This window comes from Heteronotia binoei, unplaced genomic scaffold (assembly GCF_032191835.1).
Source record: "Heteronotia binoei isolate CCM8104 ecotype False Entrance Well unplaced genomic scaffold, APGP_CSIRO_Hbin_v1 ptg000813l, whole genome shotgun sequence".
NCBI lineage: Eukaryota > Metazoa > Chordata > Lepidosauria > Squamata > Gekkonidae > Heteronotia > Heteronotia binoei.
The window spans coordinates 81,613-108,739 of NW_026800104.1; the positions used below are offsets into that span (position 1 = coordinate 81,613).

A 27,127-nucleotide genomic window follows, 5' to 3' on the forward strand; every position below is an offset into this window, starting at 1 on the left:
GACACCCCTGATCTAACTTGTCATTTGTGCCTTCCAAATAAAAACATTAAATTCAGTATAACACTAAAGCAGAGCCACAGAGGTAGAAACAACCATTTAAAACAAGAGAGTTCTGCTTTCCTGAAACCACAGATGACCGAAGTTTCTACCTATAAGAGCTGGACCTCAGAATATCACATACCCGAGAGCCATGAGATATACACCTAATATGTCCAAGAAAGTTTTCTATTGCCTCATCTCCTTCCCATCCTATCAACAGCTCATTTGTTTCCTACCAACCCAACACCTGGTTAGAACAAGGCTAGTCGGCATTCCCTTTGGCTTCCAAGTCCTATGGAAAGCTGGCTCTGAAATGAACATAGCCATGCTTTTAGATGCTGTCATTTCTCTTCCTCAGTGACCCCCCAAATTGTGTTCTCCACTTTGAAACACAGTCATTATATCTTGCTTCCGCCATGCTTTTTAATTCTTTAGTTGGTCACTGCATGGGCACTTCTCGCTTTTTCCCAACAGCGGAGGTAAAATGTGAGTGCACATTTTGCACTCTCCTGCTTCTTAAAACTTTATTCAGTAAATAGGTTCTGTTGAATTTGGACAAAATGAAGGAGAACATTTCAGTCTGACTTAACCCACTTCCGAACACAGCCAGCAGGAAATGGAATTCAATGTCTGTGTAGCCAAAACTATTTGGTAAACATACTGCCATTTACATCTGCTTTTCAACTCTACCTTCTTGCCTGATATTGAAAGCCGTCTGTGTAAAACCAGATCATATTAGAAAGGGAACACATTGAAATACAATACTCTGATCTGTTAAAAAATAGTGTTTCACAGAAAAAGACACCCACAAGGAACTGAGGTGGTACAGTCCTTGCATGAGGACTACACCACAGGAAGAGATAACATGGGATGTCTCCTGGGAAGAGACAACACCCTTTAAAGAGCTTCCAAGGAAAGCTCATGACATGACAGCACAATAAAAAAATAAGGATTCTGATGCTAAGGATGAAAACACAGAGAGTAAGTTGATATCTTTTATTGGACTAAGTAATAATTTGCAGGGCTGCTTAGAGGGTGTTTCGGGCACTGATATTCAAAGGAAGAGAGCTGAAGCCCAGCCTGGCTCTTTGTTAAGTCAGCCTTAAACAAGTAAATTTGAGTGAACTTGCTTCTTCCTCAACTATCGACTTAGAAAACAACCTTCTAGAAGGCACCAAACCTGGAGTGGCGTACAATTACTTTGCCCCCAACAAAGAGAACTAAGTTATTCCAAATTTTTGCAATTTGAAAGCAAAACTGGTTTAAGGGATAGTTTCAAGGGCAGTGAATCTGCAGCAACTCCTGAAAAGTGACCCACCCCTCTCTCTCTTCTTCCAATCCCCATGCATCACTGCTGCCGTTGGATGCAACACTGCCCTTAATGCCACATTTAAAATGATTTTCAATGTAGGCAAACAACAGGGAAAGGAGAATCTGAAGTGGCCCAAAATATTCCTTCTAGCTGAATGCAGAAACCTTGTACGGTGAGTATGCTACTTATCACATTTCATGAAGCGTGAAGCTGAGTGACGGATTGGCGACATTACAAAACGATTTCATTTCCACTGTGAGAAACATCTATATTACTGATCACCTTCAGAAACTTCTCAAGGGAGGCAAGACTCCATTTTATTCAAATGGGAGTTTTCTAGGCTCATGGGGGAAGAGGATCTGACATTAACCTCCTAAAGAAGTTTAAAATATTTCGGTTCATGATTTCTATAATAAAAAGGTCTCATTTAAATAGTGCCAATATATTCAAAAGGGGAAAAAATTGTGGGAGAGAGGGGGATGATTAATCCTTTTTCTTGTGAAGATTTCATGGTGCTATTTACAAAAGAGCTGTTAGGAAATGCCCATGTTTGTTTGACATTATTTCTTCCTTCTTCCTCTTAAAGACCGTCCCTTTGCCCTTTTGCCCTCAAAAACAGGCCTTGCAGTCACCATAGTCGCTTCCTCCTCTGTGCTGGAGCTACTATTCCCCATTTCCTCTTCTGGCATTTCATGCCCCAAAGGGGCATCATGACTCACAGCACTGGTTTTGAGCATCTTGACATTCTTCCCACTGGGACGCCTACTCAAGGTTTCATTCTCTGATTGGTCACCTGATGACCCACTGGACGACTCTGATAGCTGTATCTCCCCTATAAAACCTCCACCAAAAAAGCTGTCCTGCTTAGGCGCTAGATGTTTTTTTCTCTTGCCCCTATGGTTTGGGGCTCCAGTCACACCTTCTTCCTTCTCTTTCCTTCCTTTAAAGGCTGCCGTTGCCTGGAGGACTTCACTTTCTTCTTCCTCCTTCTCTTTTCTCCTCATGCAAGTCACAGCCCTGCGAAGCCTTTGACTCTTGATGGCCTGCTTCTCTTGTTGCGCTAGTCTGAAGAAGGAATCGATACGGAGCTGAGTCTACAACAGAAACATTTATCATGAGGGGAATTGCAGGAAAAGGAGGGAAAAAATAATTCTCCACAGCCTGGGACCATTAGTCCACACCTGTCAACTACAATCTTCTGAAAGATACTATCCACCAAGTACTAAGATTAAACAGCATGAAAAGCATGACCTTTTTGGCAGTGGCATCTTAATTGCACAGGTCTTTATAAACACAGCCCATTACAGCTTGGACCTGGATTTTTTGAGCAGGAAGGTGAAGACTAACTTTGGACAAGTAGCTCTTTAATACAGGCTTTTCTGTCAATATAATTATAATATCTTTTAAATAATGTGTTAAATAGAGTGCATTTTTATGTAATTTTTTTCATCTGAACTATATTTATACATCTGTTGTAAGCTGCCTTTGGAAGGGCTGGTTTAAAAAAGAAAGACAAGATATATATGAGAAACACACAATAAAAAGAATAAGCAAAGAGCTAAAAATAGCAATGAGCAAGGACTGCGTTATGTGCTGGAATACACTGCAGAGAATAGCTAGGACAGAATCTATGGCCACAGTTAATATAACAAAGACTGCTGCTAGTGAGTTTCATTCTCTGCATGTGGGACACATGCCTAATTTTTTTAAAAAATAGATTTAATTCCTTAATTCCAAATTAAGGAATGATGGAAAATGTTCTTTTTTCTGTGGTGTCATTTGCACAGTTTCTAACCAGAGACTAGAAGAGGCAAGTTTAGAAATGCTTATTAATCTCTTTTAAGATTCTGCCTGGCAACTCTCCTTACAGCAATAGATTTTGGAGCACCACACAGCTGGCGGAGGTCCTGGCCATTGCATATGGTTCATCTCTCACTCCCAGCCGAAGGGGATCCCAGGGAAATGGGGGCCTGGCTTTATTCTGGAGCAGCACACATGAAAGGACACCATCTGGATGAATCTTCCATCTCCTCAACACTGACGGTAGCATGAGCATTGGAAGCTAACAGGTGACTAATTATAATCTGGAAACGATTCCAGCATGCTAACAAGGAAAAGGGGGGTGAGCTTCTCTCAGAAAAAAATTCTAGCCAACAAGTTTTCATACTATCTAAATTGGTTCCCCACCACCACCTCCCCGACTGTATTTGATCTAAATTGCACTGTGTTCTTGCCAGGTCTGGAGTGCAAAACTCAAAGAGGGTTGAACATAAACCAAAGGAATGCTCCCTTTCTACCTGCTTCCAGGTTTCTGGCTTTTTATCTGCCTTTACTGTTCCCTGCTTGAAACATCCTACAATTCAAACTGTCTAAAACAGGGGTGTCAAACATGCGGCCCGGAAGCCAAATGAGGCCCCTTGAGGGCTTCTATCAGGCCCCTGAGCAACTGGCTGCCATCTGCTTTCTTCTCCCTCTCTCTTGCTTCCTTCTACATAACAGCTTGCGTAGCCAGGCTTGCTTAATCACACAAGAGCTACAAAGCAAAACCTCTATTTTCTTCATTGGCTGAAACTCCTCCCTTGGGGAGGGGGGGAGGCAGAGCTTGCTTTGCTAGGCTCTCTCCATTGCACAGCAGAGCTACTGAGCCAAGCCTCTCTTCCTTCTATTGGCTGAGGCTCCCTCTCTCTTGGTCCCCTGGGGAGGGCAGGAAAGAGCTTCCTTTGCTCAGTTCTCTGGATGAGAAAGAATGGTAGACATACAAAGAAAGCACCTTTAGGGGGTTGGACTAGATGACCCTGGAGGTCCCTTCCAACTCCATGATTCTATGATTTATGACCAACGAGTGCTAATGTTTTAAGCATGTTTTATTTTACTTTTTAAAAATTAATTGTGCTTCTCTGTGTCCTTTATAAAGTTTATTACTCCGCTACCTAATCTTAAACAGGTATACACATTGCCTGGCCCAACACAGCTTGGCCCAACAAAGTCTCATTTATGTTAGTTCCGGCCCTCATAACAAATGAGTTTGACACCCCTGGTCTAAAAGATTTCACTTCTAATGTTCTCTCTGGATGCTGATTCCACATCCCTAAACTACAAATGTGGTTAAAGGCAGAATATAAAATTTATAAAATAAACACACCAATTCATTTTTCTGTGGTTTTTTTAAATAACAGATATTCTAAGATCACAGTTGAACGTTCATAGTTGACTAAATTGTGAACCTGGCATGGCTGTTTTCTTCAGCCACTGGATTTTCACTTGCCATCTGCTTTCTTAATCTGTGATGTTTCTGTTGACTGTGATATAACACAGATACACACAAAGACACGCCTAAGGAAATTTAAATAGTGACCGCTACACCTCAGCATAGATTTAGTGCCGTTCTTCTATTCAAATAAGTTCTCATGTTTCTGTAAGAATGCAGACTCTGAAACTTGGATCCACCAGAGCAACAGATGGAAGAATTTCCACCTATAAAGCTTGCTCTCTTTCATGGCAGCTCCAGACACTACTCCTGTGAACAGCATTTTACCCATTGATGGGAAGGGAGAAGCAAGAAAATTGCAATTGGCAGGTGGAAATCCATCTGTCCGCAGAAAGGCTTCAGTGGGCCTAAGCTACTGTGTTGCAAAAGACAACACCCCCTCCACACACACAGTTTGGAGAATTCACCATGACCACACACAGATACATACTTATGTGTTCTAGTATTACCTGCTGAGCGTTCAGCTGTTTGAGGACAGGCAGCAGGACTTCATCTGTTTTCAACTTGGTCCAGCCAAAATGACTCTGGCAAAATGTGTGAGCAGTTAAAGAGTCAGCAACAGAAGCACTTAATGACAGTTCCCTAAATACTAATTCATACTAATTCACTGCTCACTTTCTCTATATTTAGGACTGTTGGCCGTTCCATCCTATTGTCTGTTGAAGTGTGATTCTAGCACACGAAAGCTTACATTCTGAATAAAACTTTGTTGGTCTTAAAGGTGCAATTTGTTCTATCGCTTCAGACCAACCCGGCTGCCCACTTGGAGTTCCCTAAACACACCTCCATAAGACTGTGTTGAACAGAATAATTCAGGAGGGTGTTTTTATAAAGGGCATAAGGTTGCAGCTTTAGCAGCTGGGGAAAACTAAGCAGATTTCATTCCTTTTATTGTCCTCACCTCCTTGCATTTCTCCTCTGATTTACGTAATCCAGTTTGTTCTGTGTTCTGTTCTTATTGCACTGTTTTCCAAATCTCTATTCTAGTTTTTACTGTATTGTTTATCATATCTACCTTAGCGGTTTTATTGCATTAAGAAAACTCACTACCTTAAGTCTCCGCTAGAAAGGTAGATTAGAAATAAACTAACAGTATGAGAGGCATCCTTAAAGCCCTAACAATTATTAAAGGGGAAAAGTTTGAGTCCACTGGCCCCTTTAAGACCAAAAAAAGGTATAAGCTATCATGTGCATGCATGCTTCTTTAGGTAAGTTACACTAAAATGGAAGCTCAATGTATCTGAAGAAGTGTGCGAGCACATTAAAGCTTATTCCTTGAATAAACCTTTTTGGTCTTGAAGGTGCCACAGGGATTGAACTTTGTTCTGCTGCTTAAGACCAACCTGGCTACCCACCTGAAATTATTAAAGGCTTGATGTAACCATGATCTTTAACTGAGATTGTTTTAAACAGCTATCGTTTTGCAATTCTGCAGCATTTCCCAGGTGCAAAGAGCTTCACAATTCTTCTCACATTTAGACAACGGCTACATTCAAGGTACACCAATAATCACTGCACTGTTTCAAGACAAACACCACTGAACTGGCTGCCCTTGCTAATTTGACTTCCATCTGGAGCAGGATTTACACAAAGCATCGAGCCGATTAACTGCTTTTGGATCCTGCTTGTATTTAGAGACAAATTTCTGTTCCCCCCTGCTAACTGTTGCACTCTCTTGCGGAAAGAAGGGAACAAGCCTATTATAGAGTTCGCTGATGGAAACAGTTCTGCCAAAACAGCTTTCCTTTATCAGCTCTGATTGATCAAGAGAATGGACAAGCACAGAAGAGGGGGAGAAAGGATATTCTCTGATCTGTTCCAAGTCCGGTCTTCCCCAAACAAAGGATCCCTTTGACTCATCTACCACCGGGCGCAGATAAGCTTCAGCTATTGAGGGATTTGGGAAGCCAGGCGTCAGCTGCAGCTGCCGTAACTTTTTCTTCACTGTCGTATCATGTGGATTGGGACACATCTTCTTACTCTTCTGAGCTTCAGCCCACCATTCCCTGAAAGAAGAATTGCAGAACAGAAACATGGTCACTGTTTTTGTTCTTTGTTTTCTCTTTACGTGAGCTGTCAGTTATCAGCTTGGTGCTTTGGTACTGGAAAAAAGTTAATTACCAAATGCAGAACATGAGAAGGAAGTGCGCCCCCACCCCTAGCATGGTTCTCTGCCTAGATAACTGTGACACATGGCTAAGGTCAGTAATGTGGGAAAAGGTGATGGGCCTGGACAGGTGAATCTAGGTGAGCCCCCAAGGTGCTGGCAGTGTTGATGGAGCTCAGCCTGCTCCCAGTGAGTGTGACCAACTACAACCCACATCTCTGACCCGCATTTTATCTGCTGGCACAGCACAGATAGATTCTGCAAGGTCTCTGGAAGTCAGGGCATAACATGGCTGCCTACCCAGATATAAAGACTCAGCCAGAGGCATAGCTACCTTTGTAACTTTCATACTAGACTACTGTAATGGTTTCTATATTGGGCTGCCCTTGAATACTGTCCAACAACTTCAGGTAGTTTGTTTCTGCTGGTGCAAAGAAGCGGCAACTTATTACAGCAATTTCACTTGTGATCAGTAATTTTCTGGACCCAGGTCAAGGAGTTGCTCTTGAACTTTAAAGCCTTAATTAAGCACTCTGGGTGCAGAGTACCTCAGTGAACATTCACCCCCATCTGAACCCCTCTGAATGTTAGGATGTCCAAAAACAATCTCTCCCCTATGCACAATATTTTGCAAATGCAAAGTTGGTAGCCTCATTGTGAGGTAATTAAATGTATTACGCCTGTGACACAGCACTCTCCCTTTACTTAGAGATGTGATTTTCAAATGGTTTCTATTCTTTATTCTCTCCAGCTAGTTTCAAACAATTACAGAATTACTTCCTTCATGTAAGATCTGAATTGTCTGTTTCTCTGTTAAATGTTATTATACAATAGATATCTTTCTGTTAAGGATCATGGTTTTTTGTCCTGTTTCCTTTATGGATTGTATCTTCTGCCTGGATAAATTCATTTCTTCAGCCTGGATAAATTCGCATCTAGCACATGGCTAAGTTAAAACCTAGATTTATCATGATTTTTTTTCATTTCCAAATAAACTGTAGCACACAGCCATATAGAAATGATCCCCAAAGATTATTTAGACTGTGAGTAGTTGCTTCCTAATTTATTTTACAACTGTAAAATATCTGCAGTACATCTCTCTGAGAGAATTATTCCCTCCAACTATAGTGGCAGGGCTTTTTTTGTAGAAAAAGTCCAGCAGGAACTCATTTGCATATTAGGCCACATCCCTGACACCACCACTGTTTTGTGCAAGGCTTTTTTATGGGAAAACCCAGCAGGAGCTCATCTGCATATTAGGCCACACACCCTGACACCAAGCCAGCCAGAAGTGTATTCCTGTGCATTCCTGATAAAAAAAAAAGGCCCTGGGAGTTGGTGACATGCTAATACTGTCTCTTAGATATGAAGGAACAAGGAAGTGAAGAAATCTCATTTGGTTCCAACTTCAGTTTCTTATGGCCAATAAGATTACACTACAGCCACCTGTAGACAAACACCCAACCTCTACTTATATGGTCGATTTTCAGACACAACTGACACCACAGACAAATGCAATACAACCGCCAAGTCTCCTTTCAGGTCTGTGAGTAGCAAGACCTTTTCAGCAGTTGCCCCAGTAACTGTGATATGCTTTCCCCCGAGAGGTACAGCTAGGCCTCAACCCTTGACTCTTTTTTGAAACAAACCAAGAAATCTGCACTCATTGGCACATGTGTTTTTCTGACACGTCTGATCTTTAGATTATAGTCACAGGATACAAGGTTCATAAAGAGAACTGCAACAGCACCTCTAGAGTGGGCAAGAATCAGATCCTACCAATTGTAATTCTTCAGCTAATAGAGAATATGCACCAGAGGAGAAGACAGAGAACAAAAAGATAACCAAAGAAGGAAATCTGCCTACGCAAGTTGGAGAAGGGGCTCCATTCCTCGACCAGGAAATTCATTCAAAATCTCCATCGCTGTTACATAACCAACATTCGAAATGCCTTCTGTGTAGTCACTCCCAAGAAGATACGCCAAATTAATTAACTTGTTTCGATCTAAGCCTTGAGGGGTGGGAAGGGGGGAGAAGAAATGAAAAAGTTAGATTTGACAGCACAATCTTAAGAATTCTATTCCAACAGGATCAGGTTTACTAACATACCCAGAAAAAGGAAGTATTGCTTGGGAACAGAATGAAAGCTTCAACTTATGCAAGTTACCAAAGCCAGTCTTTACAATAAAGAGGTCTCCAGCAGCAGGGCTGATAAAGATTATAGACATCTGAGGTTAAAGAAGAAAAAGAAGGAGACTGGATTTATACCCCACCCATCACTACCAGAATGAGTCTCAGAGTGGCTTACAATCTCCTTTCCCTTCCCCTCCCCACAGCAGATACCCTGTGAGGTAGGTGGGGCTGAGAGAGCTCTCCCAGAACTGCCCTTGAGCAGAACAGCCTTGAGAGAACTGGTGGTTGATCCAAGGTCATGTCAGCAGGTGTATATGGAGGAGTGAGGAATCAAACCCAGTTCTCCCAGATAAGAGTCTGCACACTTAACTGCTACACCAAGCTGGCTCTCTTGCTGATCATCAGCAAAGAGCCCAGAGACCTAAATTAATTGTCCAAGGATCAGTGATGGCCCCTTGCATAGAGGGATGTAAAACAGGAATAGACAGATTCATGGAGGAGAATGCCTCAATGGGTGCTAGCTATAGTGAACAACTGTATTCAGAGGCAGCAGTGCTAGGCTTGCGATAATATGGGGAAAGTTTTGACCTCTACATCCTGTTTCTTAGCCCTCCTGGGCAACTGACTGGCCCCTGGGTGGGACAGGATGCCAGACTAGATGGACCACTGGTTTGATCCAGCAGGGCACTGTGAGAGCTACTGGACTGCTTATGACTACTGTTTGGAATGAATATATGAAGCTCTCATGTGTTCACACATATCCACCAAGAAAGGGTACTCATTAAAAGAGTGCATAGAAGCAGCATGGAGACAAAATCCAGTTATATACCCCAGAAAGGTAAGAAAATGTTATTAAATCTATCCTATTCTCGTATGCTAGATGCCGATCTAAATCATTAGTGCTGTCGCAATATTAGGGGCTATAAAGGCCAGGGGTGCACAGAGAACTGGAGTGCCAACATTAGAAGTCTGACAGGTGTTGTATCTAAAGTCATACCATATAAACAGACATGGTTCCCAATCTTCGAAGGCAAAGTATCACTCCTTGCATACCCTTCTGGGCCCAGCAGCCATAAAGATAATCCAACCAGGGTACATCTCTGGACAGTGAAATTACATCCCCAAGACTACAAAACTTGTCAACAGCAAGCAATAAACTCATAAAGACAGAACCTGAGGGAAAGGCAATTGGTTTATCTATTACTATTGGAAAACCTGAAAATTTGGCAAGCAAAGATGCCTAAATCCATGTGTGGAGCAGGCCAAATTGCCTCCTCAAATGCTGTTCCTGAGGGGAAAAGGGACCCAGAAAAAGCATGAGGAAGAAGTCCAAGGTCTGCAAGGGGGTGGGGTTAAAAAGCTTACTCTCCCCGCTTCATACATGGACCTCTTACAGCAGATCCAAACTGGTATCTTTGAAGAGGCACAGGGATTCAAAAAACCCACATAACCAAGGTTTTTGGCCTCACCTAGTTGATTCTGGAAGTCCACATACTGATAATATTCCACATACTTCTTTTGACTGAAGAAGTTTTTGTAAACATGCCGGGCTCCAAACAACCAAATATCGCTGTCATCTGTGATGGTCCCAGAGGTCTGATCCGTGAGGTCCAAAACAGCACACTGGGCCTCTGCCTCCATTGGGGCCTCAATGTATGGGATGCCAAAAAGGCGAAGAAGTTCCTATATATGGAACAGCAGAAAAATCCAACATTTATCTCAGATACAGCCTTGCCAGAAGATGGTTTGCAGATGCATTGAGCGATTATTGTCCTCTTAATGCAGCTGAGCATTCATTCCAGTGAAAACCACTGGATTTGAGACAAGACTTATCACATACACAATGGTTGTTGTAAACAAGGGGCTGTGGCTCACTGGCACAGTAACAGCTTTTGCATGCAGAAGATCCCAGGTTCAGCCCCTGGCATCTTCAGTTAAAAGCATCGGGTATTATGTGATGTGAAAGACTTCAGCCTGAATCTCTGGAGAAGCACTGCCAGTCAAAAGGTAACATGAAGCTTGACAGCCCAAAGGTCTGACTCAGTCTAAACCATATTCATGTGTTCAAGTAAGTGATGTAATTGATGACACTCATTGCATTATTTATTTGACGTTTTCTTCCCAAAAAAACCCTGTTTGGCAAAGAGATAGCAGCTTGGATCCAAACTGACATTTCTGCAGACACAAGATCTTCTGCCCACGGAACAGGATTCTTCTCCCCTCTGCAACCCCATGGCTACCCCGAATACCACCCAAATCCTATTCCAGGTGGAGTCCCCTCTCCCACAGGAATAGGACTTTGGGGTCATTTCAGGCTAGCACAGAAAATGTTTGGGAAGGCAGGAAAATCCTGCTCTGTGGGCAAAAACCTTCTCACCTTCAGATGCAACCCAGCCTAGTTCCAGAGTTCCAAGGACACCCAGAGAGTTTTGTGACACAATGGCACAGAGTGGTAAGCTGCAGTACTGCAGTCCAAGCTCTGCTCACCACCTGAGTTCAATCCCAGTGGAAGCTGGGGTCAGGTAGCCAGCTGAAGGTTGACTCAGCCTTCCATCCTTCCAAGGTCAGTAAAATGAGTACCCAGCTTGCTGGGGGGGAAGTGCAGATGACTGGGGAGGGCAAGGGCAAGCCACCCCGTAAAAAGTCTGCCGTGAAAACACTGTGATGCAACATCACCCTAGAGTTGGAAATGACTGGTGCTTCCACAGGGGACTACCTTTTCCTTTACCTTTATTCCTAGTGAAGCACTCTAAATCATTAAATGATAAGGATCAAGTAAAGAGAGAAGAGAACTGGACTGATGGGCATCATATCTCAATGAAACATATCACCATTTAAAACACAAAAGCAATGGCAAACCACCCCGCAAAAAAGTCTGCCGTGAAAACATTGTGAAAGTCAGAAACGACTGGTGGTTGCAAAGGGGACTACCTTTATATTTTTAATTTAAGTTTTACTTGGGAAGAAGGTGCAGGGAGGTTTTAATCCATTTTATTAGCTGGTTATCACTCTGGTGTGTCACTGCAAGACAAACAGGGACAATCACTTTTCTGTCAGAAGCACTCCTTATAGCCAACTCTTCCTGTATTTCAGCATGAAAGAAACATTTATTATCCTGCAGTGGCCACTACTGATCTCAAAGAGTAAGGCCTCATAAAGCCCCTAACTAGAGACTTAGCCTTAGCGCCTAACAGAATCACTAGCAGAAGGAAAGCTTGTGGAGGCGGTTGTTACCCCAGAAACCCCAAAAACCCTCTGTTGAGGGTTGAGGGACCCTTAAACAAAATGCACTGCAGTACAAGGGAGTCAGGCAAAAATCCTTTCTCCTGCTGGTGAAGAAGAAGAGATGTCTCTGGTTTTGACACGGCCTCCAGTTTGCAAGACCTGAGCAAGGTTGTTAATGATAGGACATATTGGAGGTCATTAATTCAAAGAGTCACCATAAATTGGAACAACTTGATGGCACTTAACACACAATTTATACAAGCTGAAAAATCTATACGATTGTCAAAAAAACCCAAGTAAACAAGGAACACACCATCTAGAATAACCACAAAATTACTGTTTTTCAAACAGGATGGAATCCCCAGTTACGGGACTAAAACACAGCTACTGTCCTCAGACAGCCTGCTTTCTCCAGAGTGGAACATCTGCCAGCTTTTCAGAGAGGAAAAACACAGGCAGAACCCTTCAAGCCCACTGGCACCAGCAACAGCTATTCATTACAGAAACTGTATGAAAAATCACCACCAGGTAAGTTCAGCAGGAGGTGCAGTTTTACTCATACCTTGCAAAGACTTCAAACTCACAACACAAAATGCATTTTTGGAACTGAACTTTTTTTTTAAAAAAAAAGACAGTAGCAGGCTAAGTTGAGAGCACCCTTATCGCTAGTTGAAAAATACTCACTGGTAAAATTTATGGCTATCAGCTGTGTGAGTGATGCAAATCAATCTCTTGTGGACAGGTGTTTCTAATACACAATTTTCCAAGCTTGCTGTATCGTGGGTATACGATACATCTATTAACACTAGCTTTGCTCTGGAGAAACTGGTTACTCCATTTCTAATTTTTTTTCTACCTACAAAACCCACATGGAGTCTTTTCCCTCTCTCTTTTTCCCCAAATGCAAACCATGGCAGTATGTTAAATAAATGGCTCCTTTTCATGTTTACTGCTGATCCAATTCAGTTTTCTCAAGTGCTACATCCAATTCATTTTCACACACCTCTTACAGTTCTGCCAACAACCTGATTCAAAATGATTTATTTAATTTGCATGGGGGCAAAAGAAAACCGCTGGACAATCTGCTACTTTTAAAGTACCTTTTGATTCTAGCTGGGTAACATCTTGTCAGAGGTCTTTCCAAATCCTACAGCAACAACATACAAAGTAACTACTAAAACAAATAAGTGGGGTTTCTTCACAATGTAAAATGACTGTTTTTCCTCAACTATATGAAAATATCGGTTTGCTTTGCTTGCTTTATGAACTATACATTTATTTTATTGCTTCCCATTCCTCAAACGTGTCTTCTGGACAAACCCAACATTGGGATAAGTGAAGTAATTTCCCCCCATAACATATTTTCTCATTTTTATATATCATATAAACACAATCTACACATTATTCCTGAAATTATTTCAGTGAAATGGATCAAGAAGCATCACTGCTTAACTAAGGCAAGGAAAGGACTTTTTAGAAATTTTGTTGAAAAGACTTTTTAGAAATTTTGCCTGTACTATTTTGATGTATAGCACCATGATGTTTTTATGTTTTTTTTAAGGTTTTAATGTTGTACTTGTTTTCATATGCCACTTAGGCCTGTTTGCTGCCCTGAATTTGCTCATGGAAAGGGAAGGATATAAATATGACGTAAAGATAACTAAATAAATTTAAATAAATAAAAATAAATAAGGAAAGAGAAATGCATGCAACGTGATTCTAGTAGAAAAAAGAACTGGAATGGGGACTCAAATACGATGGCTGCAAGACTTTGCCTGAGTCACTCTACCCATTTGTAAAAAGAAGTCTCTATAGAGTAAAGAAAGGGTGGCCAACGGTATTTCTCCAGATGTTTTTTGCCTACAACTCCCATCACCCCCAGCCATTGGCCATGCTGGCTGGGGCTGATGGGAGTTGTAGGCAAAAAACATCTGGAGAGCTACCATTGGCCACCCCTGGAATAAAGTATGAGCCCCGTGGTGCAGAGTGGTAAACTGCAGTCCAAGGTCTGCTCACAATCTGAGTTCCATCCTGGTGGAAGCTGGATTCAGGTAGCCGGCTCAAGGTTGACTCAGCCTTCCATCCTTCCGAGGTTGGTAAAATGAGTACCCAGCTTGCTGGGGGTAAAGCATAGATGACTGGGGAAGGCAATGGCAAACCACTCCGTAAAAAGTCTGCCGTGAAAACACTGTAAAAGCAACATTACCCTAGAGTCAGAAACAACTGGTGCTTGCACAGGAGATTACCTTTACCTTTACAGAGTAAACAATATATATACACACACACATAATTAAATCATACTTGGCTTTCTAAGAACATCTGTCCAGTCACAGTGGCAGCGATACGCTCCTGCTGCTGTTTCTGAGACCGGAGTGCATTTTGCTCAACTGAAAGGTTGGTCTCCAAGGCTTCCAATTCTTCCTATAAACACAAAGCAAGACCAATTACTTTCTTAAACGCCCACCACCAAAAGGACAGAGATACTTCAATGTCTTGTAATGCAAAGAGACACCATTCTAAGACCACTGACTTCAAAAGACTTACAAAGGTGTGACTGTGCTTTACAGCACTGTCAAATCTATGCCCTGGAGGAAAGAGACCAAAGACAGCAGATTTATACCCCACCCTTCTCTCTGAATCAGCGTCTCAGAGTAGCTTACAATCTCCTTTATCTTCTCCCCACACAACAGACACCCTATGAGGTGGGTGGGGCTGAGAGGACTCTCACAACAGCTGCCCTTTCAAGGACAACTCTGCAAGATCTATGGCTGACCCAAAACCATTCCAGAAGCTGCAATTGGAGGGGTGAGGAATCAAACCCAATTTTCCCAGATAAGAGTCTGCACACTTAACCACTACGCCAAACTGTAACCCCCTGGAAACTGGATCAGGGATACACATATGCATCAAAGATAGCTGGACATTTTATTCTCTTTTTAGTTTTAAAAACTAAATCTTATAGTCCTCGTGATCACAAGAAAGTCTTGAAAGTCTGGGTGGATGAGGTGTCCAGTTCATTACAAGATGGACATTTCTCAGTCCATTGCAAAGACCTGAGATCATGTACCCAGTTCCTATGGACCTCGAATCCTTCCTCTTTGCCTTCATCCATTTCTCAAGCTGCTACGCAATACTTTTTGCTCATAGGTAAATGATGACAACCTGAGTCATCGAGTTTTGCTGGCACTCTGAACACATCCCTGCTATTGATATCCGTTCAGCGCAGAAGACAGCAAAATCATTACCATGCTGATATCCTGCCATTCGTTAACGGCATCTTCCTCCTGGTCTCTGGTTTCCCCAGTTTGCTGTACTGGCAGCTCTGCATCTTTGACAGCATTTTCCGGAGATCTCTCAGTGGCACCCTCATGGGCTCCCTTTACAGCCACTGAAGAGGCAGCCCCCATTCCTTTCTCCTGGTCAGTTTCATCCTGCAGCTCGCTACTTAGTTCAGCGTTGACTTCAACAAAGCTATCTGATCAATGTAAAAAGATAATAAATAATAGCAGGTTATGCGCCATTAGACAACAATTTTAGTTTGCCAAAGCTAGCTATTGCTCTGATCTTGTCCCAGGAGTTAGAAAGGAAGTAACAGCGATTTCCAGGGCTTTTTTTTTTGTAGCAGGAACTCCTTTGCATATTAGGCTACACCCCCCTGATGCAGCCAATCCTCAACGAGCTTACAGTACGCCCTGTAAGAAGAGCCCTGTAAGCTCTTGGGAGGACTGGCTACATCAGGGGGGTATAGCCTAATATGCAAAAGAGCTCCTGCTAAAACAAAAACAAAAAACCCTGGTGAATCCTCTTTAATTTTCCCTTTGTTTCTCCTAGGCTTGCTTTTTTTTTTTTTAAAGAAGGCATTATGAGGGTAGAATTCTCTACACCTGTTACCAGAATAAACTTAGTCATCACAAAAGGAAGCCACTTCTCTAGGAAGCCACAGTCTATGGTTACTGCTTGTATTATGTGAACTGAAGTGAGCAATAAGCATTTTCAAGGAATTATAACAGAACATTGGGATATGGTTTCACCCCTTTCCCCCAATCAAGATGACCACACATTTATACAGAATAGCCCTTTCAGAAATAGCTAACATGGCTTGCCTTTGTTTGTCCACCTATTCCTATTTTCTTCTATGCAGTTTGATATTATTCTGTGATACTTTTAGGATCTACAATGTCCAAGCAGGAGGAGAATTTTTTTTTTTAAAGGAACAGAGACAGGAGGAAGAAGCTGAACCAAATTTAAGAGCAACCATGATATTATAACAGGATTGAGAAAACGGAAAAACTTTATGTATTTCAGAAAAGCCACAAGCAGAGTATGACACTGGAAAGATAGGATTGTTTTAGTACATCACTTACACACAAAACATAAAACAAAAGCTTTCTCTTTTAAAAGAAGGGGAGGCTATGTTCTGGCTGTAGACCCTTCTCTCACACAGCATCTACTACTACTTAGTACTTTAGTGGGCCGTGGATGCTGCTATATTTACTTGAAATACTATCACTTGAATTAAAATCAAAACATTTCACAGCATTAAAATATGAGGTAAAATTATTGGATTCTCTAAGAGCCACAATTCCCAGCTTACTCAGCAGTTTCTCTAAACTGCTCCCATGTTCCTTCATCATCATATATATAATTTTTCAGTGCTATCCCTATTTTCTGACATGTAAAGCCAGCATACCATCAGAATCGCTCTCTTCAGATTGATTTTCCATTCTTTCCTCACGAAGACTGGCTGGTTCCGGAGTAAAAGAAACCATGCTCTGCCTGCCAAAAGCATCCTTGCCTGGCTGCTGAAGTGGTGCCCCTGAATTTCCAACTGTTCCATTTTGGGCCAACTCTGTGCAGTTTGAAGGGCTTAGGGTGACCAACTGTGTCGAAGGCCTCAGTGGCTGCAGCACCACATCGCCATCTTGCAGAGAGCTTGAATCCATTTTCGATGTCTGTTTTTTCTCATCTCTTTCTTTTTTACCTGAATCAGAAGAGCATGCTTTATCCACAGAAGGGAGATATGTCTTTTCAGGTATACTTTCATCTGTCTCTTCAGGTTTACTTATATCTGTTTCCAATGTGTACTTCTTTTTGTCCAGTTCACTGTCAGGGTGAAGGATTTCATTTTCTGATTCCCTCACAGGTAGGACTAGAAGTTCTTTTCCACGCTGTTCTTCAGATTTCAGGTCCTCCTCATCTGAACTACTAGTAAGAAGCTCGTTCGGAAGAACTCGTCCTGTTTGATTTCCTCCAGTACTCCTGGATGAAAGTGACTGGACCTTCTCTTCCTCCTCACACAAAGCTTCCTCAATAGCCCTCAGTGTTCTCGGTGATACATTGTGTGCATCTATAACAGGGCCAGTCCTGACTTTATCTGACTCGAGCTGATGGTTCCTTTCATCTTCAATCTCCTCTTCCGAACTACTTCCCATCATGGCAGCCTGGATCGCCAGCAAAGTTCTGGGAGAAGGTGGAGCAGGGGTGGTATTATTAGTCGATTCAGTCTTCAAGAAGGTAGATGGAGGCAGCGTTACACTGACTGAAGTCTTGTTGGTCTCAATATTGTGCTTTGAATCTTGAGGCCTTGCAGAAGAATATGCAGAAGAAGTGGTTGCCAGATCTCTGGAGGTACCTTCTTTGGACTGGATACCTGGAAGAGAGAAATAAAAGCCACTCTTTGCTCACACTGCAATACAAGTTTAGTGAAAATAAACTGCAATTTTTAAAAAAAATCTACAGGCCAAGTTTTGAGAGTTTTTGACTGTGGTTTACTTGGTTTAAATTTCAACAGTATGTGATTCGTTAAAATATCACACATCTTTGTGTAACTGGATAAAGTTTTCTTAAACATTTCATCTGCATATTCTTTCTGTTTTGAAAGCTGGTGTGGTATAGTGTTGGGGTCTACACATTTTTACCACCAATGATCTAAACTACATCCAAATTCAGAGCAAGAGATCAATTAACAGCCAGGATATATTTACCATTAACCACTTATGGCTGCAATGTGCTGCTACCTAAGTCCATGGACTGGAGCCATACAGAGGCTAAACAGATATTTTTGCACACTTGGAGGACTCCCCAGGTGTGCAAAAAAATCTGAAATGTTTTTTTAAAAATACACAAATGAAAATTCTCCCCCAAATGAAAAGTGTTCTCTGCACAAACACAAAAAACACTCTTATCTCCAGCGGCCAAATGAGGCTGGGAGCTGCATTGGGTTCAACAGCAGCAGTGTAGCCTCGACCCAGTGATGGCAGTGCAGCCTGGAAGCCCACTGGGCCTGGCAGCAACACAATTCGAAAGCCACAGAAAGCTGCAAGTCAGCCTTGGGCTCCATGCTGGACTCTGTGAGAAAGCAAGAGGTGGAAGATACCAACGAAGTATCTCTAGGAAGCTGTTTAGTCCCATAAAAATCTTTGCCCGTGCCCTGATCTGGATAGCTCAGGCAAGCCCGATCTCATCAGATCTCGGAAGCTAAGCAGGGCTGACTCTGGCAAGTGCTCGGATGGAAGCCCTCTAAGGAATACCAGAGCTGGAGACTGGGACAGGCTTTATTCAGCCACCTCTCTGAATATCCTCCTGGACCCCAGTAGGGATCAATCACCAGAGGTCGCCATGACTTCCAAGTGCAGACACACACACACAAATACAAAAAATACCCCCCAAAAAAATCTTTGCCTGTCACTTCCTCCATATACTGATTGTTCTAGCACCCCACTTATTCCCTCCATATATATGTGCATGTGTGTGTAAAGTGCCATCAAGTCTCTTCTGACTTAAGGTGAGCCTATAGGGTTTTCAAGTCAAGAGATAATCAGAAGTAGTTTGCTGTAACAACTTCGGGCTTCCTTGGTGGTCTCCCATCCATTTACTAGCCAGGGCTGACCCTGCTTAGTTTCCAAGATCTGATGAGATCTGGCTAGCCTGGGATATCTAAGTCAGGGCCTCCTCTATTATATTTAACTTAAAGACTGCATGTTCTTTTTTAATTTTTAAAAAAACTATAATTGCATCTGCATTCAGCCACATTTGCTCCAACTCCTAGGACAGGGCAGACCTGGGTTCAACCCTCCACTTAGCCACAATGCACAACATGTGCCCCTGTGTTGATCAGTGTCTCCCAGCCTAATCTACCTCTCTGGGTTGCACTGAGGATAAAACGTAAGAGGCAGAAGGAAAGGAAGGAAAGTGCCATCTAGTCACACATGACTTATGGTGACCCTGTAAGATTTTCAAGGCAAGAGATGTTCAGAAGTGGTTTGCCATTGCCTGCCTCTGCATCCCGACCCTGGTATTCCTTAGTGGCCTTCCATCCAAATACTAGTCAGGACTGACCCTGTTTAGCTTCTGAGATTTGATGAGATTGGGCTAGCCTGGGCTATCCAGATCAGGGCACGAGAGGCAGAAAGAAGGGATAAAAATGTTATAAAGAGAAATATTACAACTAGAAAAACGTGTACACGAAAATGCAAATGCAGAAGTCAGCAGAAGAGCAAATACAGGAAAAAAGGCTTCCTGCAAAACTACCTTTTATCAGGATGTAGTGAGAGGTGTCTTCAGACACGACCCTCCTCGTTTCGACTTCTTTCAAGAAGCCCCCATCATTCTCATACTGGGTTTGGATCTGGCCAGAGTACTGCTGGTTCATCTCTTTTTCCACATGTTCTAGTTGTCGATTCAGGCTGCTTTTTTTAAGCAGTCCTTTCAGCTGATACTGGGAGAAGTCAGTGGACTCCTATAATTAAAAAAAAAAATTGAACATCTGAAGGAGTTTTTATTTCCCATATTTCCAAGGCAAATATGTTTACTGAGAGAACAAGAGGAATTGTTAAAAAAACAAATTGGAAAGGGGCATTCTTAACCACTGCACTATGCTGGCTCTCTAAGAGGTCAGAAGTGTATTTAGTATCTGGCCCATTCTTGTCCAGACAACTTGAGTGTCTAACATAGTGAGAATTACATTGTCATATATTTTCAGAATGATAAAATATTTCCCACCATCTATAATAGCGGTCAAGCTCTGCTGACTAGAAAAGGCAAAGAAAAGTCTGTGAGTTACCTCAGGCATTGCCTCATACAGCGTTCTTCTTCTTTTTGTGAATGCTTTCATGTCAGTAAGGATCTCATGCTTTACTTCAGGGGGCAGGCTCTGGAAATCTTCTGACTCAACATCAACAGAACAAGGGTTTTCAAATAACTCTTCCTACGTGAGACAGAACAATAGCAAGACACAACAATAGCAAGACACAAAACATATCAGCTTTGTGAGGTTTATAATTTAAATAAGAGAATCCTGAACTGTGCAATAGCTCAGCACCCACACACACACACTCACTAGAACTTCAAAAACAATACAAAATGAAACAAAAGCATTCTCTCTTGATAACATAATACAGGAAGCAGCAGCTTTAAGGCATTATGTGCAACGAATATAATGCCCAAAGTTACAATGAGTGGATGAGTACATGTGTGTGGATGTGAGAGCATACATGAAGATTGCAGGGAGCTCTAAAGGAAGGTACAAATGATGGCATTATTTACCTATGTACACACTCATTCCTATTTGAAAGGAGTAAAACAATATCCCACTGACAAGAAAGGGTGAGAAGTTAAAGCTGAGATGGCCACCTAGCAAGTTAACAGTACGGGTAAAACTTGACATTGGTTCACATTGCAGACTGTAAGCCTGTGTTTCACTCTCTTCCACTTCATGAAAGCATTTAAAATGTGTTCAATTATACTCTGTAGATTATTGAGCAGAAGGCCTTAATTCCACAAATGAGGAGTGCCACAGAACACTTCCAAGCCACACCTCTCATATGCTGCAGCACTGAACCAAAAGCACAGGAAGCCATAATTGGGATTAGTCCTAAATTTCAAAGGCTGCTTTCAGAGCCTGCCTGTTCTATTGCCCTCTTGTGGCCCTGTATGAACAAGCCATGCCATCAAACTATGGAGGAGGGTCTGTGGCTCAGTGGCAGAGCATCTGCTTGGCTTGAAGAAGGCTCCAAGTTCGATCACAGCCATTCCCAGTTAATAGGATCAATTAGTAGGTGCTGTGGAAGCTCTCTGCCTGAGACCCTGAAGAGCTGCTGCCAGATAGAGGAGACAATGCTGGGCAGGTGTTTTCTACATGGGGACAGGCCTGTACGATTTTCCTGCTGCTGTTACTGACAATACAGTGCAGCAGCAACACAGCTTCCAGACAACACATTTCCCTGGGGTTGCCCTGACTTAGATAGCCCAGGCTAGCCTGATACCACCCTGATACCATCAGATCTTGGAAGCAAAGCAGGATCAGCCTTGGCTAGTATTTGGAAGGGCAACTTCCAAGGAATACCAGGGGTGTGACACAGAGGGATCTCTTGCCTTAAAAAAACAAGTCTAGCTTGCCATCTAGTGGTGCATAACCCTAAAAAGAGCTACTGGCTGCCAGCTAATCTGAATCTCCTGGCTATTCTATATCAAGTACCCAGCAGTTCAGCTATCAACACCAGACCATTTTAGGAAACAGACTTTATTGAAATACTGACTTCCATAGGGCAACATGGTTCTTGCGAAAACTGATTATGGCAAGCTCTTGCTCTATACTTAAAGGCTTTATCTTGACCATTATGCATTTGAATACAATGGCGCCAAGCAAGCAAGCTTTCCCTCCCACCAGAGAGAGGTTCTCATACCCCCTTCTGCAGGTGCACACAAAATCAGAAGATAGGCCCATGACCTTGACTGTCTGAGATCAGGCAGAAATATGCTTCCGTTGGTTACTACGGAGACAGCATTGCGTTAGCAGTAAGGTAACTACAGATCACAGCGTAGAACTACATTCATGGCAAGAGGCACTCTTGACATTCTACACACAATGCCATGTGATAATTATAATCCCTGGTGTTTTTTTTAAAGACGCAGTATGATGGTATTACAATGGTATAACATTATACTAAAATATGCATCTGGTTATCTGAGTTTCCAGTTTTCATTTTTTAAAGAATTAGTTTCTAGCCCAGTTCTCTGCAAAGTATTTTTCCAAGTATCTCCACAAGAAAAGGGAATAGAACCTTTATTTTTTTCAATTAAAGCTGGGAATTTAGGAAGCCTGATTTATGTTTTGATATAACAGTAAAGCAATATATTATTAGACTGCCAATTAAAAACAAAAAAAACACCTCCACGTCAAGGAAAATGGCTGCCGGGTTGGTAGGACCACAAAGACTGAACTTTCCCACTCACCCAATCTTTCTCCCCCACCCAGGCAATTTTTCTCAAAGCCTCAGAACAGAACAGGTTTGAGAAAAGCCAGTGAAACCATGATGCTGTGGGAAAACTCACTACCCAGCAGTATTGAACCTGGAGCACATAATCCATACGGGAACACCCTCAGTCTAAAGCAGTCTCATGCGGTTCATATCGTTCTTCTTGTCCCAGTACTGAAGTAAAAGGAGCTCTCAAAAGGTCTTGTGTCAAGAACTTTCCTAGGATGGCCAGCTGCTTTACAATGCAACCAAGTTGGAAGAATTCAACTGCAACCACATTCCCACATCCAGCTTGTTCTCTCTGATAAATTTAGAAGAAATTATGCTAAAAGAGTTACTTGCAGTATCTTTTTCTGGGTCATCCTCTCTTCCCATTCTTTCTCATCTTCCTCTTCAGAGCTAAGGTTGCAAAAGGAAAAGTGGTCAGTTGCCATGAATAGCCAAGAAGATTTTGTCTCTAGAACTGACTGAATAATACCTATTCATCTGGCTTCACTCACCTATTTTTGTCTTCTTTTTGGAAAGCAGGAAGCACATAGATATCATCGACCTCTTCTCTTCTCACATCTGAAAGACTGGGGAACTGATCATTGCTGATAAAACAGGATACACACTATTACCAACAATAGGTATTCAGGATTCACAGACACACATTCCATAAGAAAGAGAAGGGATATATTCTTGCCTCTTGCCTGCTAGAGCTGTTTTAATTGCTTGTCTTTTTAGGAAAGTTTTCAAAAGTTTTTCTGTAGTTTTCTTGGAGTCAACGGCTGCTACATCTTTCCGTTGTCTGCGTTTAGCCTGCAACAGTATCACAAAAGAAAAGGGGAATGAATTGTGGCTCAGGAGGTGATGTGAGTCACTAGAAGGCCTCTGCCAGTCAAAGTGGTCAATGCTGAACTTGGCAGACCAAGGGTCTGACTTGTAAAGGTAGTCCCCTGTGCAAGCACCAGTCGTTTCCGACTCTGGGGTGACGTTGCTTTCACAACGTTTTCACAGCAGACTTTTTTACGAGGTGGTTTGCCATTGCCTTCCCCAGTCATCTACACTTCCCCCCCCAGCAAGCTGGGTACTTATTTTACTGACCTTGGAAGAAGGCTGAGTGAACCTTGAGCCAGCTACCTGAACCCAGCTTCTGCCGGGATCGAGCTCAGGTCGTGAGCAGAGGGCTCCGACTTCAGTATTGCAACTTTACCACTCTCCACCACGGGTCTGACTTATATGCACTCCTAAACTGAGTTACACCCTTATAAACCTATTTAAGTCAATGTGTGCTATGTTCACAACATAATAAAAGTATGGATTTAGAGTAAAGTACAATCTTCAATTCACTTCAAAGGGCTTAGAAAGATACAACTCAAAAGTGCACAGATAGTGTGGATTCATGCATTCACTGTGAATTTCTCTAATACTAGTTCTCATTTTAGAAGCTAACAAAGAACTGTATGTATGATTGGCCCTTTTCTTTTGGGAGTGATATATTTTAAGGCGAACCAGAGTGACTTTCTGCATGACACAGTACATTCACCCCCCGCAGGGCCCTGGGTTCAATTCCAGTCATCATTATGAATTGATGTGCCCATGTCTCTGCTTTAGCCAGCAATGCTTCCTAAGATTCCAAAATGTGTAATAAGACAGGATATCACATCACCTGTGAGCCAAACCCCACAAAACGTGTTTAAAGAAACATATATCTAAAAGTACATACCAAAGTCTGCTTCTTCAAAAGTGGAGCTTCTCCATCAAAAACAAAGATGGGGCGGATCCGAAAAAACAGCAACTTGCAAAGTCGATGAAAAAGAGTCAAGAGATGGGCATTGTGGATGGAATTTCCATGGCGATCCCTTGCTCCTTTAATGGCTTGGTTTAACCAAATGCTTATATCTTAGAATGGATTGATAGGAAAATAACTGGACAAGCCAATACATACAGGGCTTTTTTTGTAGCAGGAACTCCTTTGCATATTAGGCCACACACCCTGATGTAGCTAATCCTTCAAGAGTTTACAGGGCTGTTATTACAGGACCTACTGTAAACTCTTGGAGGATTGGCTATATCAGGGGGTGTGGCCTAATATGCAAAGAAGTTCCTGCTACAAAAAACAAAAACAAAACCTGCATACATACATATACAATGTGACAATCTCAAGCATGTCAGTCATTTATCCTGAACGCATAAAATGCCCCCAAAAAATCTGCATCAAATTTTTTGCCCCTTAGGAATCCACAAGCCTGCTCATCGCTTTTTTACAACCAATTAAAACATCTACCCCTCTGAAACTGTAACAGCTCAGAAAAAGGGGCTGGAAGGAAATATGAACATCCTTTAGTGACCAAGAAAAGGCAAAGCAATTTCTACAATTAACAACAGTATATTGGCTTTCAATTATCATATAAAACAAAAGCAACATTGATAATCCTACAAATTATTATAGTTTTTTTCCCTTTTAAATTAGCTAACCAAGTCCCCCCCCCTTTTAAAAAAGGTACTTTCTAATGCATTCAGTATACAGTCAACCATTAATACAGTGGCTCCAATGAAAAGAGCAGTAATGCCCTCATTTCTCTGATGCAGACCAGCAGAAGTTGCAAAGCAGATGCCTCCAGAATTTACTCTGTCAAGAAAAGAAGCATAGCATCAAGCACATGCATGGCTTCTATGTTCAGGGACCTCCAGGAGAGACTACAGATGCACACAGATCTCAGGCTTGCCGTGAGAACTTCTCCCCAAGCACCAGTCCTCTGGGGAAAATGATCAAACAAATATATATTTAAATCTCAGGTCTATTTACAATCAAGGATACCAACAGCAAGAATTTTTCCTTCTAGCGTTTCTGGGTTTACTGGCCGTCCCGAGCACTCCAGCAGTTTCCAAAGGCCTTGAACTCCCATCTTTGTTTTGTTTACTTAAAAGGAGCAAAAAATCTGTTGGAAACCAAATTTTTAAAAATTTAAATTTTTAAATTTAATACATCAGCCTTGCTCTATTCATAGCCTCTAAAGAGGCCTCCCTTAAAGTACAGGTGCTGCTACAACATTCTCTAAGCAGTTATCAAAAACTTTTCGTTTCAAAAAACAGACAATGAATCACATGGGGAAGCAAGGATTCAATTCAATAACCTTTATTGGCATGATGGGAAGCAAGGATGGAACAGGTCAAGCAGACTTTCAGCTGTACTGGGAGAAGCTGCCCAGGGGAAAGGGGGACAGAGGAAAGATTCAAGACATTCTAGGATCCTCACCCCAGCCCCTTTGCTTGGCATTTCAGTGACTCACTGACAGTTTCAGGAACTTTGCACATTCTCTAAGCTGCTGAACTGAATCACATATAGTCCCCTGCCTTCCCTTACCTGTTATTTCCATACCAGACTCCAAGCCCCTTGAAGCAATGACTGCCTTTATATTATTATTCTATGAAGCATGATAGTTGTTTAAACGATAATAAAAATACTGTTAAGGGGTGTTCAACTAAAATCAGACACAAATGCTGAGCTAACCAGAAAACAGTATAGCATAATGGTGAGCGCATCAGATCAAGCCTGGTACGACCTGGATTCAAACTGACCCTCAGCTATGAAGCTCACCAGACAGTCTTGGCTCACTCACTCTTTCTCCCTCACCCTCGCTTACCCCCACAGGATTGCTATTAAGGATGCTAGTCTCCAGGTGGGAATGACAGCTCATCTCCGGACTACAGAGATCAGTTCCCCTGGAGAAAACAGATGCTTTGGAGGGTGGACTCTGTGGCATTGCACCCCATGGAGGTCCCGGTCCTCCCCAGGCTCCATCTCCAAATCTCCAAGAGTTTCCTAACCTGGTCCTAGCAATCCCAGCCCACTCCATCCTCTGCCGGTGGCCAACTGGCGACCCCAGTTGCAGTGAAGATAAACCGAAGAGAAGAACCCTGCAGGCCATTCTGAACCTCTTGGAGGAACAGCAGAGGGGGGGAGATGTTCTATATAACTGGAACGGGTTTGCTACCTAAAAGGCTTTGTTATGCAAAGAGAAGGGAAAAATAGATACAAAAACAGCCCCCCCCCCCCCCCCCCCCCGTTGATACAGAAGGTGGAAGAAACCAGCAGTCCTTCTCGGATTAAAGTAACCTACGTTAACAAGAATATAAGGAATGGCCGGTGTAGAGACTTAAAGCACAGAGGAAGAAATAAGTCAATATGAGCTGAAGCAGCACCAAGCAAAGAAACGCACTTACCAAACTGCAACCACGATGAGGTGTCCCTATATTACTCCTCCAGAGTAGGGGGGGGGTGGCTGCGCCTGTTGTCTTTGCGCACATCCTTGTGGTGCAGTGCTTGCTGGGAAATGTAGTTCTTACTAGTTGCAGCCGCCGCCACTGAACTCGGCCGGCTCCTGGCGTTTACTGAGTCGCGGGAGTCTTTGCAGGAAGTCTCTGATAGAAGACAGCGATCTTTTATTATTTTTTCCCCCCGCATTCACGTTATCGTTGCAAAAGCAAATGCAAGCCAATTGATTTTAAGCGTCTCTCTGAACAGGCTTGCGCTGTTTTGTATTTAGCTGCGCGGCGGCGTTGAAAAGATCACTCGCAGCTGCCCTGGCTATAATTCCCTTTCATTCGGATGGGTATGCCCAATTTAACTTCTACGTCGAAATATCGAGGCAAGGTCAAATATATGCTCTGCCCTTCTACTGCAACGAGCCCTGGAATTCAAGCTTTCCATTTTAGATAGCACTTTCTCAAAAAGGATGAGAAATTATTTTATTTTAAAGGGAAGAAATGACATTTCTGATTAGAAACATTGTATTAAGTCC

General features: G+C 42.4%; 1 protein-coding gene across 1 annotated transcript; it reads right to left on the reverse strand.

The window, feature by feature from the left end:
- Positions 1-1,021: 1,021 nt before the first annotated feature.
- Positions 1,022-25,265, reverse strand: LOC132590819 (DNA excision repair protein ERCC-5-like). The gene is made up of 15 exons (XM_060263750.1): positions 25,144-25,265; positions 24,049-24,224; positions 23,026-23,141; positions 22,841-22,933; positions 22,679-22,739; positions 20,147-20,290; positions 19,615-19,822; positions 16,775-17,734; positions 15,330-15,559; positions 14,386-14,505; positions 10,329-10,542; positions 8,593-8,737; positions 6,425-6,625; positions 5,069-5,153; positions 1,022-2,445 (listed from the first exon to the last, which is right to left on the reverse strand). The coding sequence occupies exons 1-15, from the start codon at positions 25,229-25,231 to the stop codon at positions 1,912-1,914; spliced, it is 3,375 nt and encodes a 1,124-aa protein (XP_060119733.1). The 5' UTR covers positions 25,232-25,265; the 3' UTR covers positions 1,022-1,911.
- Positions 25,266-27,127: the final 1,862 nt, after the last annotated feature.

Excerpts from the sequence above, each read along its gene's own strand:
- LOC132590819 (XM_060263750.1), bottom strand. The coding sequence starts at position 25,231 with ATGGGAGTTCAAGGCCTTTGGAAACTGCTGGAGTGCTCGGGACGGCCA. Across the intron at positions 23,142-24,048 it reads TTTTGAAGAAGCAGACTTTG|GCTAAACGCAGACAACGGAA; the intron begins GTATGTACTTTT and ends ATACTGTTGCAG. Across the intron at positions 17,735-19,614 it reads TCACTACATCCTGATAAAAG|GTATCCAGTCCAAAGAAGGT; the intron begins GTAGTTTTGCAG and ends TCTCTCTTCCAG.